Source organism: Gallinula chloropus, assembly GCF_964237585.1.
Source record: "Gallinula chloropus genome assembly, chromosome: 3".
NCBI classification, from domain to species: Eukaryota; Metazoa; Chordata; class Aves; order Gruiformes; family Rallidae; genus Gallinula; species Gallinula chloropus.
This window is the reverse complement of record NC_140087.1, coordinates 61153035-61173931: the sequence shown is the minus strand read 5'-3', so window position 1 is coordinate 61173931 and position 20897 is coordinate 61153035. Positions and strand designations below refer to the sequence as shown.

The 20897-nt window shown below is 38.7% G+C and overlaps 1 protein-coding gene across 1 annotated transcript in view; it reads right to left on the bottom strand.

Annotated features, from left to right (window-relative positions):
• The window catches only part of PPP2R5A (protein phosphatase 2 regulatory subunit B'alpha), a 47091-nt gene that overhangs the window by 15696 nt on the left and 10498 nt on the right, over nt 1–20897 (bottom strand). Inside the window, exons 3-4 of the mRNA XM_084262368.1 lie at nt 10658–10854; nt 5735–5836 (exon numbers count right to left, since the gene is read on the bottom strand). Of these exons, the coding sequence (XP_084118494.1) occupies nt 5735–5836; nt 10658–10854 (299 nt within the window). The remainder of the gene's footprint in view (nt 1–5734; nt 5837–10657; nt 10855–20897) is intronic.

The following is a 20897-nucleotide window of genomic DNA, read 5'->3' as shown; positions in this document are numbered from 1 at the left end:
CAGCCCCTGCCGGAACCTACTGAAAGAATTACAGTAAGCATAAAAAAACCACTTTAATTCCCAGAACAGTCAAAGGTTAATAAATTATGTACTGAAAATGACTACTAGACAAAACCCAAGTTCTAAGTATTACATATATTCACATTTCTTACTATGTTAAGAATTTATTATGTAGAAACAAGTTAACACTTAGCAACACTGAGGGTAAAATTAAGTGCTCTAATACCACAGAATTCCTTAAACAGAAGCAGAAAAGCCTGCTAAGTGTTCCTGAAATTAAGTTTCAACTGCAAGCTCCAAAAGTAAGAAGTCCTATTAAAAAGCTGAATTCGCCACTCAAACTTGAGAGTTTGGCTTCACATTAGGTTTCTATAACCTGGACACTCAATCCAAACAAAAGGATCCTCTGTAGATAGATCTTCAACACCATTTATATTTCATAGCACATTATTTCCTCTTGAGTTAAAGTCCCCTTCCACTAGGATCTCACAATGCCCACAGAGGGAAAAACAGGAGACAGAGCTAGCGAGGGCCTGAGGGAACAGAGACATGAAGAAGGCAGAGTACAAGCCCCATATCTCGGGGTTCATCATAAGCCCAAGACACATAATACCGTATTTCCACAGCAACAGCAGATTTAGCACACACACAAGGCATCCCCTAAGAATTCAGAGGAAAAAGTGCCTTACAGCATTTGGATACCTTCAAGGTTGCCAATGCTCTCACTGCTTGTTTCATAACTCCATATTAAACAACTGATTAGTAATAACACTCAACCACAATTTAGATAAAGACATCATTGACTGGACCTCTAAATAAAACCCACACAGAGCTGCAGCCATACTCCCAGTCATATATTTCAACTGTTCCCACTGTGAGTACTTACACTCAGAGCTAACACCCAAGTAACTCAGAATTATAATTATCAAGTTCACTCGAGAGCAGTGCTTGACAATAAGTCCTTTTTATCTAGAACATTTGAGATGACAGTTATTTACACATAGCCTCAAGGAGGGTGTGCTGTATCTGCAAAGCAGCAGCTCAGAAACACAAGTTCCCCTTCAGTCTTTCTTCCCCTCTGACAGGCTGCAGCAAGAGCTTTCACATCAGCTGTTTAAATGTACACAAATTTAATTTAATAGAAACTCTATTAAAACCCAAGCTCCCCTGTAGAACCTTAATTTGTCATTTTGTGCATAGACAGGAGCACACAGTTGCACAACAGGTTACAGGGCAGAATTTCAGACCTTGATAATAGACAATCTAATGATACAATTTGAAATACTACCATACTGTATCATCCATTTTAGATAGAGATCAACCATGGCTGTTTACTATCTTCTTCAGTGACACAAACAGGGGGATTGAGTGCATCCTCAGCAAGTTTGCTGGTGACAACAAGCTGAATGGTGTGGTTGACATGCCTAAGGGACAGGATGCCATCCAGAGGGATGTGGACAAGCTTGAGAAGTGAGCTTACATGAACCTCATGAAGCTCAACACCGCCAAGTACAGGGTACTGCACATAGGCTGGAGCAATCCCTGCTATTAATACAGGCTGAGGGATTGACAGCAGCCCTATGGAGAAGGACTAGGGAGTAGTGGTAGATTAAAAGCTAGACACAAGGCAGCAACATGTGCTTTCACCCCAGAAGGTAATTGTGTCCCCAGCTGCATCAAAAGAAGCATGACCAGCACATCAAGAGAGGTGATTCTGCCCCTCTACTCCCCTCTTGTGAGATCCTATCTGGAGTACTGCATCGAGCTATGGGCATCCTCAGCACAGGAAGGCATGAATTTGGAATGAGCCCAGAGGACTCAATGAGTCCACAACAATGAGAGGGAAACTCCTCTCGGATTAAGATGGCTGAGAAACCTCAACTCTCTCAGAGCCTGGAGCAGAGATGGCTCCAGGAAGACCTTATTGCAGCCTTCCTGGATTTAAAGGGGGCTTATAAGAAAGGGACAGACTTTCTAGTAGCACCAGCTGTGATAGTACAAAGGGTAATTATTTTAAATTAAGAAAGGTAGATTCAGGCTAGATGTAAGGAAGAAAGTTTTACAGTATGGGTGGTGAAACACTGGAACAAGTTGTTCAGAGAGGTGGTAGATGCCCCATCCCTGGAAGCATTCAAGGTCATGTAGGATGGGACTCTGTGCAGCCTGATCTAGCTGAAGTGTCCCTGCTCATTTGCAGGGGATTTGGACTAGGTGACCTTCAAAGGTCCTTTCCAAATCAAACCATTCTAGGATTCCCCTGAACTTTTTCAAGCTAGAAAACTAGATAAATTTGGTGGTTGTTTGTATTGAAGTGGGAAATGTATGGCTGGAGGGACATTATTAGCACAGCTGCACAGGAATTAATCATTAAATATTACTGTGATAAATTCCCACATTAAATACTTCTGTCAGCAAACACAAGTCATGTGTGACAGCTGCTTAGAGAATGACATAATATTGGAGGCCTCCACCAAGAAGAAAAAATAGGGAACAAGTATGTCAGGTTACCAATAAGAAACCTTGACCTGCAAAGGCCTGGAGAACTACATACAAGATTCAACCCAAGGATTGCAAAGCCATAGTTAGACATCCGTGACAAAGGCTTACAAAGGCTTAGCAGAGTTTTCAGCTGAGAAAAGGTTAACCACAGAACAACTAAGGTACATCTAAGCCACAATGCCATGGAAGTGACAGGTGGAGAAATCTTGGGATATTCCAAGACAACACTGACAGTACAGCTGGAGATGCACAGTCCTTACACATGCTCAAGGAAATTTATTCAAACTTGAAAGGAGACAGAGAAAGAGCCACTGGAACTGTTGTGGGTTAAAGCACCTTTTACAAGTTGACTAAATTGGGATGTCTTGTTTTCCCTACAAGGCAGCAGGAAGAAGGTCAATGATGACTTCTGTCCATGAACAGATACCAACTGCAATGAACATCAAGCAGAAGAACAAAGTTGAAGTATAACACTAACACCTTGGTACAAGCTGTCCTTGATCAGGTTTAGGGTATCAAACAGGATTAAAACCAATGTACAACTCCTCTATAAAGCAGAAACAGTCAATACAAGATTCTAAATACATGACAACAAATATATCACTTACATGTCTCGTTTTTAATAAGAGTATGCCAGTAGCCATTTGAGTTCTCCATATTAACCCATGCAATTCCAGAATCACAAACACTGCTACTTTTCTTGAAGAGCTGTCAAAAGCCAAAATTTAGTGCTCAAAAATCCAATTTCTGAGTTGTATCACGGAAGTTTTGTGCACTGAGGTATTTGTGTAGTTCTGGTATCTCAGGAACATCTAGATTTATGTAGTTCTGGTATCTATCTATATCAGACTAGTACCACTGCTCCTAGAACGTGCACTTTGGAAATCCACAAAACTATCACAGACATTTCAGGAAGCAAGCTGCAACGACCACATCTGGATATAGTCAGCCTCTCCCTTCTCCTGTATGCTAATGTTTACAAACTTAGAAGCATAACATCTATCAATTAGAAGATAGAGAATGAATTCTAGCCACAACAGATGCTGGCTGCTTCTACCTAAAATAAAAAATTAAAAAAAAAAAAAAAAAGAGAGATAGGTATGCTTGACTAAGTTTAACCAAAGCATTGCCATGGGAAACACTAAATTAGGGGAGAACTGCTGAATTTTTTCATTTTGGTCCTCAAAATTGGTCTGCTTGAGTCAAAGAGCTATGAAATGTAACTCCTATTACTGCAGGGATTCAATTTTCTTTCTTGCAGAGACCACCAGAGTATTACTGCTTTAAGCTACCGATTCCACCAAGCTCTGCAACTCCCCAAGCTTCAAAATACACAGTGGCTTTAATGTCAACCTGTTCAACCTAAGCAGTATCTGTTAAGCAGCACTTTTACTGAAGGCCTAGAGCCTTTTCCTGTGAGTGCACACATGATAACTTACTAAGCCATTATCTAACGTTATTTTGCAGAAAAATGCCAACAGATTCAACCAAATAGTCAGATTTTCTTTCTCCCTCCCAGGAAAGAGTCCATGTGACTGCCAGATCAGGATGAAGTTCTGAATTTGTTTGTAAACTAAGCAATCAAATCACAGCCAGTGAAATGCACCGCAACCCCCGCCCCCCCCAGCAGTTCTTTAGACTATATCAAAAATAATGGCTTTTAATGGGGAGGGGGTGGGGAAAGGAATGGGTGTGTCCTTCCTCCATACACAAAATTCGACAATTCCAGCAGCTCTGTGCTCCTGGAAGGCAGTTATACTAAGTTACTGAACTCAGTCTTCTACCATCCAGTACCACACGAACTGTAAAAGAAGAGGAAAATGTAACTGTTTCCATTGTACTGCAATGAGCAATCTTTTCCAAGGACAGGAACAACTGATGCAGGAGCAGGGGAAATCCACAATCAAATGATAAGACAGCCTGGCCAAAACTCATTTAGAAAAAGGAAGAAATAGGAAAAGAAGTTTCAAATAATACGACAGGCTTCGAAGCTCTTTCTCCTAGACAAGCCTGAAGCACAAGTGAACCAGTCACGAAGCCACGAGTCTTTTTATAGAAGAACTATAGCTTACTTATGACCTCAAGTGACCCGAGCTAACATTTACAAGCTCTACTCCTGACACAGAGGCATTTTAAAGGTGATGCCAGTACTGACTATAAAAGGATTTACATAGCCCTTGCACACCCCCAACTCCACAAAAAAACCACACCTCTCATCTAGTTCAGTAATAACCATTTCTCCTATGAATTAGGATCCCCCAGGTGCAAGGTCACAGCCTTTAACCTGCAGAGTTGTTTTTTGTGAGAATTTGTTTCCTACTTGGCTTAAGTTTCAAATACTATCCTGCACACATACTTTTTTACAGCAGATATTATAAGTCCAGTTTTTAGGTAAGAGCACTCGCTGACACATTAGAACTGTAGTGTTACAGGGATGGAGTAGCATTTTTAGCTCTCTTCAGAGAGGGGAGAGAATGGTATGCAGATGTGCAGCACCTATTATCTTCTACTCACAAACAGGAGCTGCTACATGACTTATTTAACAGATACTACTGAAATGTGGCAAGGAACTACCTGAAATACAGACCTGGGTGCCTACAAGCCATTTAGGTTTGCTGGACTTTTAACAGCTAATTGAATATAAAAAGGAGTTCAGCAGTATTGCAAGTCAATCACGTGATTGATCCATCACTGCTGTGTGATTGGCACAGGAGAGCAACAATAGAATAACTGTCCAACTGTTACCAAACAACAACGCCTATATTGTAAAGTTTTTGCATGAAGGGAGGGAGGAGGGTGGGAAGAATGAGGAAATATCTATTTCTCGCTCAAAATACAAAGGCTATTACTCAACTTTTTTGTTACTGTCACAAAAAAACCCAGAAATTTTAAGATCCACTTATTTTATTGAAGTCACTCAAGTGCAAAAAATCAGCCTCTTAAGAGCATAATTACCTAAATATATAAATATTTTGAGACACACACATATACTGAACTAACAGTGCAATCACCCCATTAACAAAAGCCCACAAACATTTACACAGTTTGGAAGACTTGCACTCTGCCATATTTCTACACTGTAAGAAAAGCACTATTTTCTTCCCTCCCAAGCACAGAAGCTCAGTTGTACTATAAGAACAATTTTTGACATTCTTACCAAAGGCACAAAATGAGGCATGTACCCACTCCCAGTTCTTGCCTTACAAGAAGGCTTCAAAGTAAAGAAATAACATACCTGTATGTGGGGCCATGAGGCTTCAAGAGTTGGTTCATCTTCTTCTGGATCAAAGTCTGGGTTATCGCTCGGTGGAAGTGTTCTGAAAATATTGTAACTAATCTGCAAGAGAAATTATTTTTAATTGCTCCACTTTTTATGCTTCCACATACCACACTGGGCAACATACTGCTTTTAACTTAAAACGACACAAAACAAAACCATCTTTAAAAAGTTAATATTATAAATGCTGGTTCCAAACAGCTGAAAGTCTGAAACAGGCCAATGAAAATAAGTAGTAACTTTTGTCTCAACCATTTTACAAGTTGTAACTAGACATGGTCATATTTAATTTTCTCTGAAACCAGGAGAGTTAAAAGAAAATTCTAGTTTCCCCATATAAAGACCAATTTTTAACTATGTTACACCAAGAGCCAAGTTCCATAGAAGTCAAGAAATACAGTATGGCTATTCAAATATGATTTAAACACATGTAAGGCAGACAATCCCAAAAAGGTATCTAATTTTAGGATTCTTCATTTCAAGATATTTCTCACCTTCAAGCAAGAACTGAAGAACTGTTTACAGTTTTTCACCTTATACAATTCTAAGATGTTTCAAGGTTTTGTGAAGTCAGAAATACAAAACAATTCTAACTTTTTGACTTAACAGGAGTAACTTATTTTAAGAAAAAATAGCTACCAAGTTACTTTAATTATGATACAGTCATATCAAATCAATTTCAAAAGGCCAAGTTTAAAAAGGCTTCTTCAAGATTTTTTGAAGTATATGGAAGTCTGGAGAGAAGACCAATCTTTCACATGTCAGAAGAAAGGTCACCTCTTCTGCCATATGTAACATACTGGATTTTAAACCTCTTAGGAACAAAAGAAAATATGAAGTTTATTTCTTTTCTGCATTTTCTACTGTTGTTTTTTCAGGAACATCTTTAGCCCAACTTTTCCAAGCATCTTTCAAACTCTTTAGGTTATTTTTCCAAATCCATTTGATATAGTTTCTAACTACCAAGCCTACTGAACACAAAAGAGAATGTTTGACAGTTTTCAGCAAATGCCAGTACATAGCTTTCAAGGTGTTTGGAGAATATTGCAAAAGGACATTAAAAGATCCTAAAGTTGGCTCTATATAGAATAATTAGCTGGTTCATTAATGAAGTTATAAAAGCTATCACTCAGAGTTTTCATTTCCTTCTGTGCACTTCATTCTATGTTCTGTCACCATCTCCTGTGGGTACCCAGTAAAGCTGCAGATGCTGCTGCTCTGAAGCAGAAAGCATTTTGACAGAAACATCCAGCATACAAAGCAGTCCCGTATAGAGACTTCCCTACCTCTGAGTACAAGTCTTCTGGTATCATCTCTTGAAAATGAATCTTTGTCTAGATGCATCTTGGGCAACTGAACCGATCAATCCTTTAGCACAGAACAGAGTTAAGTACAGAATGCAGAAGTCTGAAGTCCAAAGAAAAAGGTAGTAACTACTGAACATACCTCTGCAGCAGAAACAAACAGCAAGCCTCTTAGCTAGACCTCTAGAAAACGATTTTTTTTTTCCAAGTACTCAGTTCTTCTATTAGCATTATCATCCTCCTCAGAACATATGAAACACAATAGACTGTGCAGCATTTTATGTACTAGCCTGTCTCCCTTAAGAAGGAACTGGTTTATTTACTTTATGACATTTGAAATACTTTCTTCTTTATAATGTCTTGTATTGGTCAAAGCTGTGATTTGGGTTAAAACTCTCACTGTTCTTCCAAGGGCAGATTCTTCTCTATATCCTCTCATATTATTTAAAACACGCCTTTTTCTCCTTAGGTAGGGTCTTATCCCAATACTGCGATTTAAGAAATACAAATGATAAAAGGCTTTTACAGCTGGATGTGTTTCCAGAGAAACCCAGCATTAGCTTTCTAAATTACATCTCAAAGGTTTTTGGGAAAGTGACATCTGAAAACATGCCAGTTAATGTATTAAGATACAGCAGTTACATTTTATTAAAACAAAGACAAAAAAGTATTGTTTGTGTACTTCCCAAGGAGCTAAGCATTTGGAGAGATACTAGATTGAACTCTGTTTCTGAGCATGCAGATAGGGATACCTGATGGCTTTTGAAATTCTGAATTCACAGCTTGTACAAGCTGCTCATTTACATCAGAATTTTACATGTTAGTGGGAAATGAGGGGAGGCTGGAAGGCACATGGAGATTGAGAAGTAATGTGTATGGTAGGGATATTACTGTTACACTCCCAGACCCGATAAAGGCCAGAGCTTTCTAACTTTCAAGGAAGTTTTAAAACCTAAAATATTCACTGCGCCAAACCATAGTTTGCTGTTAGCTTCAGAGTACTTTCAACTGAGAGTTCCCAAACAGAGAAGACACTGTTTTTAGGCACCCTAGAAAAGAGATGTCACTGTGCTACCCCTTCAAAACTATTTGTAAGCACAATTCTTCCTTTGGTTTTTCATTCAAAGGCTTTGGGGAAAAAAAAAAAAAGTAGAAAACTTCAGTTGCCTGGGGCACAAAAAAGAACCTACAGCTAAGGTAGTGCACATCTGCCTAAACAAAGTTGGGGGGGTATGATCTTGTGCCATCCTTGGTGGCTTAAGACTACATTCAACTAATGCTCCCTACCTCAGAATCCAAGCAGAGCAGGGAAAACTACCTGCGGCATTATCATCTGGTACTGGCCCAATAGTTATCATGGAAACAGAGATCACGAGAAGGGAAGGAATGCTAGGAGACCTTCTCACCCTGCACAGCCTTTGTCTTTGCACTGGTCAGGAACAATGTTATTTTGTCCTCTCAATATTTGAGGTAGAGGCTTAACTCTGTGTCCCAAAGACCCAGGTGACTCCAAGGAAACTGGTCTGCTTCCTTTGCAAGCTGGAGGAAAGGTGTCCCAGGCCTAGGGAAAGACAAGGGGCTTTGCAAAGAATTTGGCTCCACTTCTGCCACTGATGCCACTCTGGCTTTTTTCAGGGAATTTTTGTAGTCTGTTCATCCTTTATTACCAGTGAGATAACAGCTGGGTTTCATTAAGGCAAACTTCTACTTGTTCTTTCCAAAAAAACACTATCTCTCAAACTCTGCAAATTACTCAACTGCCTTTTCTCCTAATGTAGGAACATTGAACAGTCTAAAAACTAATGAAAAAAATTCTCTAAAATCTCACAGAAGCTTTGCTACAAAGAAAGGCCTCAGGCCTGACACACGTGTTGTTTGGAGGGGGAGACCCATCCAGAGTTCCTTCTGAAAGCTGGTACTTGGTCCTAATTCAGAGCAAAGACCTTTTCTGCCTCCAGTTACCAGGGAGACTAGAAATACTATTCAGGCTTGGAGAGATCTTTTGTCTCAAGCTCTGAAAAAGCTCTCACTGAGCATTTAAGGCCTTCTTCATTTTTTGTTATTTTAGGGGAGAAAAGGAGATGGTAATTTGTTATGGAAAGAAAAACAAGCATCCACAGAGCCCAATCATTTGCACAACAACAATAACCTCTGAAGAACAGTTCAAAACTGCCTTATCTCCAAGAAAAGAAAACAGCTCCACTATAAGAGAAAATCTCCCTTCAACAAGTATGATAGGCTAGTTAGTACACTCTTTTTTCTAACAAGAGGCTATAGAGGGCACACAGAGTAAGAAAATACTGAAAGGATTCAGAAGGATTCAGGCTGGCTGCCACCAGCAGCAAAGAAAAAATAAAAGCCAAGGAAGAGGTAGACATACTCTGTCTATTTTCTTATGTGAAACACACTTAGAGAAACACAGGCCTTTTAAAAACATAAAAAAACCAACAACAACAAAGCTATAAAAAACAAACCAGTGCCCTAGATCTTTTGTAAAACTTAATAGGCATCCAGTGAAACAGCCAAAATGATTAAAAGGATTTCAATATTCCTATCCTTTCAGCACCACAGCAAAATTGTTATGCTTATTAAAGATATGATCTTATACGTCAGCTCCTCAGAGAAAAAGAAAAACACAAGAACAAAACCCACCAAACCAAACCTTAAGAAAAAGTAGACTGCACTGTATAGAAAACTATGAAAGTCATAGGCCATATGTTTGAACTGGTCTGCTTAAGTTCTCAATAGCTACTTTTCAAGTCAGCATGGTGCCTAAGTAAACTTAACCGAAGTTTAGACAACAATTAGCCTACATCCACGGGCACTAACTCATACTTTTTACATCTCATGTTCCTAGTAAAAATAATTTCACCTTGTTTTGTATTATCATCAGCGTCCTTCAGCTGCGTTCCTTGTACACAGAGTACAGGCATACCTAAAGCATCACTTATGTAGCATTTGAAAAAGCGTATTAAAAAACTGGGAAAGTCAGCAGATAACAACCACAAACATTCTGTTGCTTACTCAACAAGCCATTTGTAGGCATTGCACAGTACGCGTCTTTCTGCGGTTTACAACTCAAGCAAACCACTTAGACCACTCTAGCACAGCTCTCCAAGGCCAGAACAGTAACAAACAGCCACACAAAGTATTTACAAAGTAGAGCTGCTTTCTTCACTGAGAAACCATTCTGTTGACACTAGTACTAGTACCTGCAAGAATCTTTACCAGAAAACTTTAGCCTGTCACTACGCTTAAATGAAGAGAGACAGGCAGCACCAAAATATTGCTATTTTCTGAACGAGAACAACTTCAAAGCTTACCCAGACTGCAAGCATCTGCAATATACTAGTTATTTCATGTTAATTAACCTGAATGCACCATAGTTCAGCTAATAATTAAAACTTACAAGTTGGTTGTTTTTACAAGCCTTTCTAAACAATCATGTAATCCAAGTTATCATTAATGAATTATATAAGCAGAATAGCCAACAGCAGCTCTGAGTTAGATGCCAAAGTTATGAACCAATTAAGACATTTTATTAAAATTCAAACTACAACAAAAGCTTTCTACTCACCATTTTAACTATGTCAGCATAAGCTGATTCAACAATCACTCCACGATTTGTTGAAACATATTCAACCAGTTCATTCAGTGTTGCTCTCTTAATTTCTTTGTTTTTCAGGTCTGAAACAGTGTCTATGAAGTCAAAGAGTACACAACACAGTTGCAACTTCTGACAAAAAAGATCCTGCTGTTCATTGAAAGTGGCATCTATAAAAGAAAGAAAAAACCCACAACATATAAGTCTGTTGAAGCAAACTCACCATTTCTAGGTCTATTTTATTGACTAAAATTTGCAGAGCTATCAGTTTTTTTATTGTGGGGAATAGTATGTTCTATAGTCAGCAAATACACAATATTGTCAAAACTGAAAACATCTGGTTAAGGATGTTGGAATGAAAAACCCAAAATTCCTAACTTGAGTTTCACGCAAGAAGCCATGGGAGAAACATATGGCAGTAAATATATTTACAGAGCCAGTTCCTGAATTAACTTTATTTGAAATCCACAAACATTAATAAGTACCAACTCTTCCTCCCCAGAAGTCGCATGCAGCAGCAGTGCATCATGCTAACCTTTCATTCATCCGATTTGTCTCATCCCGTTCCCTAATCCTTTATTATGTAACCTGCTTAAAAGCTGCAAAATCTGCTTTGAAGGAACCTTGTCTTTTTACCCCAATGCAAAATACTTCACATACTTTTGACATCATGTGATGAATGTTTCTCTTAAGAATCAACACTAATATTTCAAAAGGATTAATCCTGAATTTTCATGCTTTGGCCTAAATAATTTATTATAATCTGCATCATGTAAGGTTTTCCAGCTTTTTTGCCCTATTAAGACAACATGTTTGGTTATGACTTGGCATTTTCATTCCAGAATGCAGTTTCTCTATAAGCTGATAAGCAAAATTCCTCCATTAGTGTTTCACATTAGCTCTAAAACAGATGGATTAAGTACAGTACACTTCAAAAATTTAAGACATTCTTAAAATATTTTTAACTCTTCAGAAGCTGCATGATCACAACAAAAGCAGCCATTGTTTTAACTAAGAAATTGGTTTAAAGTGTCTTTTGTTCCTGTTTAACTGTTTGTCGGGGTTCTAAACCATGCCAGTAACATAGCATCTCCTCATCTATTGGACAGCTGGGATTTCACTTGTTTTGGTCAAAAGTGTTTATTTGCAGGTAAAAATTAGAAATAAGTGATGCTCTACCCCACAAGCATTTTCAAGACCTGTCTATAGCCAGACTACTAGTCCCTTAGCTTCATTCAGTCCCTTTAGTATTGATATTAGCACTGTGGGCTCATCAAAAGGAAAACTATCAAAACAAGAAAAAGGCAAATACCCTTGTAGCACTGGCTATTCAAAAATCTCACTTTAAAATCTGAACACATCACAAAAGGATCTCATGTTTCTCTCTTTTCAGGATTACTGTAATTAAACTTCAGTTAAAGTTGGTAAGTTTAATAACTCTAACACACTTTAATAATGCCAGCTGCTCAAGTTTCTTACCAAAACACCTTCCATTTAGTGGCTGGAACAACAACAGTCAACAGTGACTGTAATATTCAGGAATTATCTGATATAATTCTTTCGTTTCCATAAGCAAAAAGTAATTGCTAAAATGGACTGAAACGCCTCCACTGTAATCTCAACTGCTCACTCTGTCCTGAAAGTTCAAACACCAGAATATTGTATTCCCTTTCCCCATCTGACAGTTATGATCCTATTAACCAAGCACAACAACTTCAGGGAGCTTTTGAAAGAGCTAGCAATTACTACTCCCTCACGAAGAACAAGTCACACTTCTGAATGTTAATTCTGCAATTTTAACTGTTTTTCTTTTGAATTAAAAAAAAAAAATCTTGCAAGATGGTTATTTTGCTCAGAGAGCCACAAAGACATGAATTGTTACACTCTGCAAAACAATGAACATCAGCTGTAAAAACATTTGTAAGTTACATAACATTTCAGCTCAGATCTTCTAATATTCTACAGCAGATTGCATGAGTAAGTACTGTATCATAGCAACAAGGGAATAAGTGACATGCTGAGGATAAAATCCAAAAAGCCTAATTTAAGGAACCGACACAGAGAGGACAGCTTTTTTTTTTTTTAAACACTAGCCCCAAGCCAATAGCAGGACTTGAAACAGGAATCAAACCTATTCTTGTTTTTCCTCACCCCAAAAACTTAACTATGCTTCCTTTAGGCTACAGAAGCCCAGCAGTGAGCCACAGCTAACAGTGTATTGATTTGTGTTCAGTAAATGAAGTTTCATTAACCAAAATTCGCCTACGAGTTTAAAAACCAGACGACAGCATCTGAATACTCCTTAACAGTGTTCAGAACAGACTGAAGACCTAGCTAAGGTTAAAAGCAAGCAGCAGGCATTCAAAGTAATCACATCACTCCGTTACCGTTCCTAAAATATCAAAGAAATCCCTGTATGAACTACTTTTCCTTAGAAATTAGAGTAGCAGAGATCATATCTCCCTTGTCATGCATCAGCAGTCTGGTTTATTAGCAATCTCATCTGTCTCAATCAGACATGTTTTCTCAAATGAAAAACCTGCCCATTAATTTGTTTTGTTACTCCTCCAACTTAAGTAAAACCAAAGGAAGCATTTTCTTCTACACATACATTCATTTTCCACACTTATACGGGGAATCAAAAAGTAAAGACATCTGCAAGAGATGAAAATCATGTGCAACCATGGTAATAAATAAGGTAACAAGAAAGACAGTTCTGTTGTATCAGCACTATTTGTCTTCATGCGCTCAATTCCTGCTTGACAAATAGCACATTTATCCCAGGAATGTTATGAGAGGTACCATGGGAACCACCAACTGATTTGGGAAAATTTGTTTGTTGGATAGCATTCTTCACTTTTTACAGCCTTGACTTTAACTATCCTAGTACAACAGAAGCTAGACAACTCCACATCACAATAAAATTCACATTGCAATTTCAGTTCTATGACTAAAGTAACCCGTATCATCATAACTGTGTCAACATCAGAACTTTTAGCTTTAGTAGTTGAACAATTTGTGGTTTTTAAACCATTTTCAATTTAGTATCTACCAAGATGTACATAATCTGAAGTTCAAGATAACTGCTTTTCTTCAAACACCCCAAACACCATAAGGGTCATAGAAGATTACATAGGTTCAAAGTAGACAGTGAATGCCTCAATAAAATAGCCCTGTTGACAGGCTGTGTTTCGAAAGGGGGGGGATAAAAAGCAAAGCATGAATTCCATTACCAGCTTGTCCCTGAATTGCTGCATTTTTAGGGGAAAAGAGAGACAGAAGAAAAAAAAAAAACAAACAAAAAACACGAGGAAGCCTGAAGCAGAAACAAACTCCAAGGACATTTAATCCTATCTAGAAGTATCAAGATACATACAACAAAGCACACCCCCCAGAGAATGGCCTGCACACCATGTGATCCAGGTGATCAAAATGCAACTGCCTCAACTTTATTTTCTAGAGGCTGCTCACCAAAAGCGTGCTTTAGGAAGTTCTTTAAATCCACTGTCACATTCTTTGATATGTCAGTTGTAAGTTGATCTGAGGTCTTTGGGAATTTAGTAGTGAGATTTTAGGCACCTCAAGGAAGCCAACTCTTAATCAGGTATGATGGTGGGAAATCCTAAAGACAAAAGTTTCCATCCGACACCAAAAGAATTACTGTAAATTATGATCCACTTTAGCCATGACTCCTAAGGATATGCACTGGCTCTGGTCACTTCCACAATAGATGGCAAAATGTTCATTTGATCATTGCACTTCATAACACCCATTCAATGGACTACTACTATTTACAAAAGCCTGATCATTACAGACAGTACCCACAATATTAAAGGATAAAAAGTTACAAACAAGCTGACTTGGAAGTTCCTCGTGAGCAGAAGTTATCAAACATTCAAGCTCCATGACTTGACATATCTGTCTCTAAATTGAATGCTTTCAAATTTATAAGGTCATCAATCCAAGTCTACATGTGGAATATTCAATTAAAAGTTTAATTTCTTATCAGGGAGGGCCCAAACAAAAATATACGTAGGAAAGTTCAAAATCACAGAGCTACCTCACTAGTATGTAACTGGAGAGACAAACACACAACCATATCGCCAGTCCAGGGACTACAATGACGTCTTCTCACAGTGTATTTGTCTCCTATGTTTACAAACCTTTCTCCTGGAAGGAAAAGATAGATACTACCTCTTTATCAACAGAATTGTTTACCCAAGACTTTTGTACAAAGCCAGAATCACATAATGATTGCTTCAGCAGCAAGAACCAGAATCCAAGTTCACAAAAAACTCCCTCAGCTACACAAATCGGAAGTTCAAAAGCCATACTTCCCCTGCCAATAAAAAGTAAACCCTCTCAAACATTTGCAACTGGTTTCTAGCTTTTTTTTTTGTCTGGTTGTCGGTTTTGGAGATTTTTTAGTATCTCTAAGCAAATATTTTCTTTTTTTTTCCCCTGAAAAAGCTACCCCAGGATGATGCAGAAACCAGAGAAACAACCATAAAGTTTTCCTGACAGCCTCTTAAGGCAGTTCACATACAGCCCTTTCAAACATTTATAGGACAATGACATTAAGTAATGAAGTACTGCCTCTCTCCTTACAGTATACTGAGCCTGCTAGGCCATCCTATGCTTCTACATAGTTACCTGTCACACAGGAATACAGATAAGGACTGTGCTGTAGTTACATCATCTTCCACAGCGTGAAGTTTAGCATTTGCTCTCTGGTTCTATTTGCTGTGCTGTATGCAGCTGGACTCAAGGGCAGGGGGGATCAGCTAGAACAGAACGAAGCCCTAACACTGCCATGGAGAGAAAAGCACTTGTACTGTGAGCCATTAAGTGTTTGGTTTTGTTTGCTTTCTTATTTATTTCTTCACATCAGTAAATTATCAACACTGTCATACAGCCTGCTGTTTTCATAGATACCCTTAGTCTGAAAAGGGACTGGGCTGGTAAACTCTGGCCAAGGCTACGTAAATCAAGCATAGGGAGCCCTGTTTATCCTAAATTTAAGATTTTTGTTTGTTCTGGGAAGTTCTTGGGTGCATTACTGTTGTGATCTCTCACAGCATCTGGGGGTCAGTGTTTACAGGAGGCATAGTAAAGCACTTAAAAAATGGAGTTTTAAGGCAATTGATGCTACAGCAGGGGACAGAACAGTATGTTTCTGGGTTCTCAGAAGTCTACATCTGCAGCCTGACAGGCAGCCAAATAGTTGGTTGACAATAAAAAGGAGAGGAGGTCTCTTTCACTGCTACCCCCTTGCCATTTATTCCTCCCTTCCCCTCCTCTGCTCCTAGTCACATCCATCCCTCAACACTGGCTCTGGAACTTGTCAGACTCTTCTGTGAGCTGCTTTAACTCAATAACATAGCCATATTAGTGAGGCTAAATGGCTTCTGGAGGGGCCTGATGTGCATCAGCTCTGGCACTAGATTAGTGATAGGAGCAGAAACTCCTTTCAGCTGCAGTGAGCTGTTAGCCACCATCTCCTCTGGAACTGTATCATCAACTACAGAGGTATGAGATAACGGAAAAATCCTACCTACATACTGAATAATATTTCTGTTTTGTTGTTGGTTGTGCATTGGTTTTCTCTCTCCCCCCCATTAATTTAAGCCTGTTTTTTGAAGAATAAGTGTAGCTCCCATGTAAAATCTCACAGTGTACTTGGCTACACTGGCAGCCAGTAACACTCTTCAGTAACTCCATACACCAGTAAGAGAAGTTTCCACAATTCCCAACTTTGGTAGCTCAACAGCCCAACTGAAACTGGCAGAGCTACTCAGACAAGCACTTGTGCAGCACCTTCGGCATCTAAGGAATCTTGTCATCACTATTTTCAGGTTATCCATATAGAAAAACTTTTCCACTCTAAGGAAAAACTACCATTTCTTAATAGACTAGGGTTGTAGGCTTCCCCACCACACTCCACTCAGAGTTCAACAGCATATATTGTCAAATTACCTGTTACTCCGAAGCCTACAGCTGTTGCTGGAACTCTGGAAGAGGCTGAGTAAACTACTTTGTGTGCTTTCAGTAAACAGAACTCTGACTTTCCAGGTCAGATAAGGCCTTGAGTCAAATAAAACAACATACATCTCGAAGTTTTGCCAGCCCCTATATATAGCTGTAAGGTTGGTCAATAGAGAAGAAGAATTGGAAGACAGCAACATGGAATGGTATTCTCAAACATCATACTACAAGGAAATTCATACTACATGTAAGAGAGAACCAAAACAAAGACTTGGCACAGAATAAAAGGTACAGAACACACATTGGTCAATCCTGTCTAGGACCCTTGTAAACATACTAAAACTTCACTGAATCGCTAAGTTGGAAAAGACCTTTGAAATCACCGAGTCCAACAACCGCTTCAAAAGAAAGGCAAAGGAGCTGTCAAGATAATGAGCTGAGCTTCTGCTGTACTTCCACTTAAAAGGTAAACAATTCTGCACATGGTCAATAGACAGGACTTGGAACTAGGAGATCCACATGAACAATACTTCAAAAATATACCATGACACCCTACTTGCTCAACTGCCCCTACAACATGTGCTTTATCCAAGTTAACATACACCTTCCTCCAAACAGTTGTGCAAGGTCAAATTAAAGCTGCCAAAACCCACCAACCTGCTAAAAGCCATACCAATGTCCAAGTAAACCTCCATTTTCTTTTGAAATAGCCAGTCGTCAGAAATTTTGCTCATTAGAGTATTCTGAAATTAAGATTAATTCTGTGATACATGCCAGGGAAGAAACAGGAAAAAAATTAATAATCACATATTAGGAGTAAAACTAGAGAAAAATCAACAATTATTTTTATTCACACACAGAATCATGGTTTACAGAGGTAGTTACAATCTAGGGCTATACAATTTTTTTTCCTTAATTGTTTACTTAAAGCAGTCCTGGAAAGCTGTCTTCCATCCAATAGCAGATATTGTTTGTTCAGTGGCATCTGCCATTCCACGTGGCCAGCAGTTGACCTTAAAATCAGTCCAGAAAATCTGAAAAGCCTATGCTGATCTAACAACATCTGTCACAAATTCTGTGAATGACTTCCTGCAGTGATAGTAAGCTGCAAGTGTCCCCTCTAGATTGTTTCTACTATCTTCCAAGCTTTCTTATAAGCTCATATAGTTAAAAGTCCTCAGCTACAACTATATTAAATCCCTCAATTTTAATGAGTCAAGTAAGATGCTTCAGACAGTAAAATAACTGCCCTGCTGAAGCGCTTTCATATTAATAGCCCTATTTTCTACTAATTACAGAAGACAACATGCAGTCAGACGCAAAAAGTAACAGAAATGATTCTCTTGGTCCTCAAAAAGTTAAATAGTAAGACTATAGTAGCCAGGTCTGCCACAATTCACTTCATTTCTACTACACTTTCTCAAAGAGATTTAAAGCACCATTGATTCTTTACAAAAGCAAAGTAGTAACTCGCCAAACATACCGACTACTGGCACAGGAGCATAAAACACCCTGAAGTAATCCTTAACAACATGTACCGTTTGAACAATACAAAGGTTTCAAGAGCACACCGTCAGTGCAGAACCTAGCTAAAATTCAAATCCGTACAACAAAAAGTAGGACAAAAAATTGTCCAGTGACCTATGGCAGCTGAATCAATGATGCTTTTGAAAGTACTGAGAAGTTGAGCAATTTGCATATGGTTAACCAGATGCAAGTTTTGTTCAGTGCCACTATTTTTATTACAGAAGGCAAAGGAGTTTCGCTTCTCAGAGCCGAAGAGTATGTTTTCAAAAAACAATTACACTACTCATCATGTATTTGAAACAAGCTTTCTTCCACCAGTTAGCCAACTGCTCTGTTCCCCAATGCTTACAGTTTTGGCACATGCTGCCACTGTATTTGCTGTCTTCACTTAAAAACCATCAAGCAGCTTTAATGACTGATCACATGCCAGGAATATAACCAGAGGCTCTAAGAGCTTAGCATTCTCTCCTGGATGCATTAGCCCAAATAATGGTTTCACTGACCTGACAAAGGCATAGTAGCTTTGTGATTATTAAGCAACAGTGATCTTAAAATAATTTAAGATAGGAACCATGCCTCTTCAAGGAAGATAGTGCTAAATTTAAGGGTCATAAATCCTACCACAGAATTAACATGCACAGCCAGGTCATTAAACTGTTAAAGAATGACAGTAATTGATTTCTGGAGTAGGAGATGGTTTCTCCAAAGATTTGAGTGAATAAGGGAGACATAGCAACCTTTAACTTGAAATTACAAATGTGGATACAAAGGCCTGAGAATTAACACTGCTTTCCCAAAACAGAAACTATAACTCCTAGATAGCTATATTGCAATGCAATGTTATGGTAAAATACACAAGGTCTAAGAAGTCCTCCTAAAAAAAAAAAGGGGGGGGGGTCAAACAAAGGTCATGTAAAGTCCTGGGTATACAAACAGGTCCTCTCTCTAAAGTGTAACTCAGGTTATATTGTATTAGCCAAAGCTGAAAGCACCCACAGAGAGCCTGGCACACAACAACTTGTCACTCCTGGTAACTCACACACGTGCCAGTAAAATTAACCACCAGCAAGACCGGACTCTACAGAAAGGGAAGGAGACTAAAGACCAAGTTTCTAAGACTGTCAAGTCAAAAAGATCAGAAGGAACAATCAGTACGATGCTGCTTGTCCCCAACACATAAACCCTTAATTATACTTGTCCCCAAAGACAAGCTTTTGCCCTTAAAGAAATACTACTTACCCAAATGCAAGGGCTCAACATGATTTTGGATTGTCATGTGGAGTTACAAAGATGTAAAACAACTCTTCACTTTACGACAGGGCAAACCCAAGGAAACTTTCACTTCTACCCCGCTAAGTAGTAAAATAACAGCTCCGCTCCTCCTTTCACATCCCCAGCAGCTGCAGTACTCTGCACACACACTACCAGGGAATAGAGACGGCCGAAAAACACATGGCAAAGCTGTGTGCCACACACCCCCAGTAAAAGCCTCAGCTCTACACCCATCCCACAGCACTGTGTCACTGCACGACAGTGCTCTATTCATAGGAACACAAACACTTTGCTTGACCAGAAGACCAAAACAAATTGATTTGCACTGTTTAAGCTTGAAATGACAGGAGCTGTACTTACAATTTGAGAAAGATCCCTTTTTATTAAGGCAACTGCAAAACTCTTGTCTGACTGAAATCATGGTATTTTATATTTAGTAAGCATCAATAATGAAATATACCATGAGTGGATCTGGCATGGGATATTATTTCTTTTTAAATCTATTAACTTTTATACCTCCCCAATCATTTCCTTGCCTTAGATAAGTATGAAATTAATTATGAGTAAGATGCTGAAGCTGCTCCAGATTGGCATCACACTACAAAATGCAAGTCAACATTACAAATCAAGTTTGTGTTTTCCCAGAAACTGAAGAAACACCCATGTCATTTTCATATGGCAAAATCAGTGCAATACAAAACCACCTTTTATTTGAAACCAAGGGGTAGCTGTTAAACGTTACTTCACAGAAGTACAGAAATACATTTATGCAGTTAATTTAGCACTTCGCTGTTTTAAATGTGTGAAGGGGATGTATAAGGGAGTAATTAAATAGGAAATCCATGCCAGAGAAAACATGCAATCTAGCTTTTCAAAAGCCAAGGAAAAGCCTCCTCTTCTCTTGAATCCCTGTGTAAATCCAGGTGGAAATCACAGGTACCGGATTAATTCTTCAGATAAATATATTCTTTATGAATTGGCTAAACCAGTGCTACTTAATCTTCAAAGTTCTCAGGCAAATAAGATACTTCATAACAGTAAGTGTTACAGTGGGAAGAACTAAGCTTAAATTTGACTGGAAACAAGCAAAATCCTAGTTCTGCCACATTCAGTGACTTGAGTCCCACCGACCTTCAGGGAATAATCCTTCTGAGCAGATGCATACTCAAGCACTTGCAGGGGTTCTTTATGCACTTCACTTAAGTGTTTAGCCTCATAAATAAAAGGTTGAGGTATTTTTTGCCCCCCATCTATTCTAACTGTACTCTAGCAATTATATTTTATCAAAAACCATAAACATCAGGTGTTCAGTAATGAGGAATCCTACACTTACGTATATTCGCATTTGGCAAAATCTCTCGGCTATTTTTAAGCTCAATTTACACCATCTTGATGTACTGACTTCATTATGCTCTTGCTTCCTACTTTT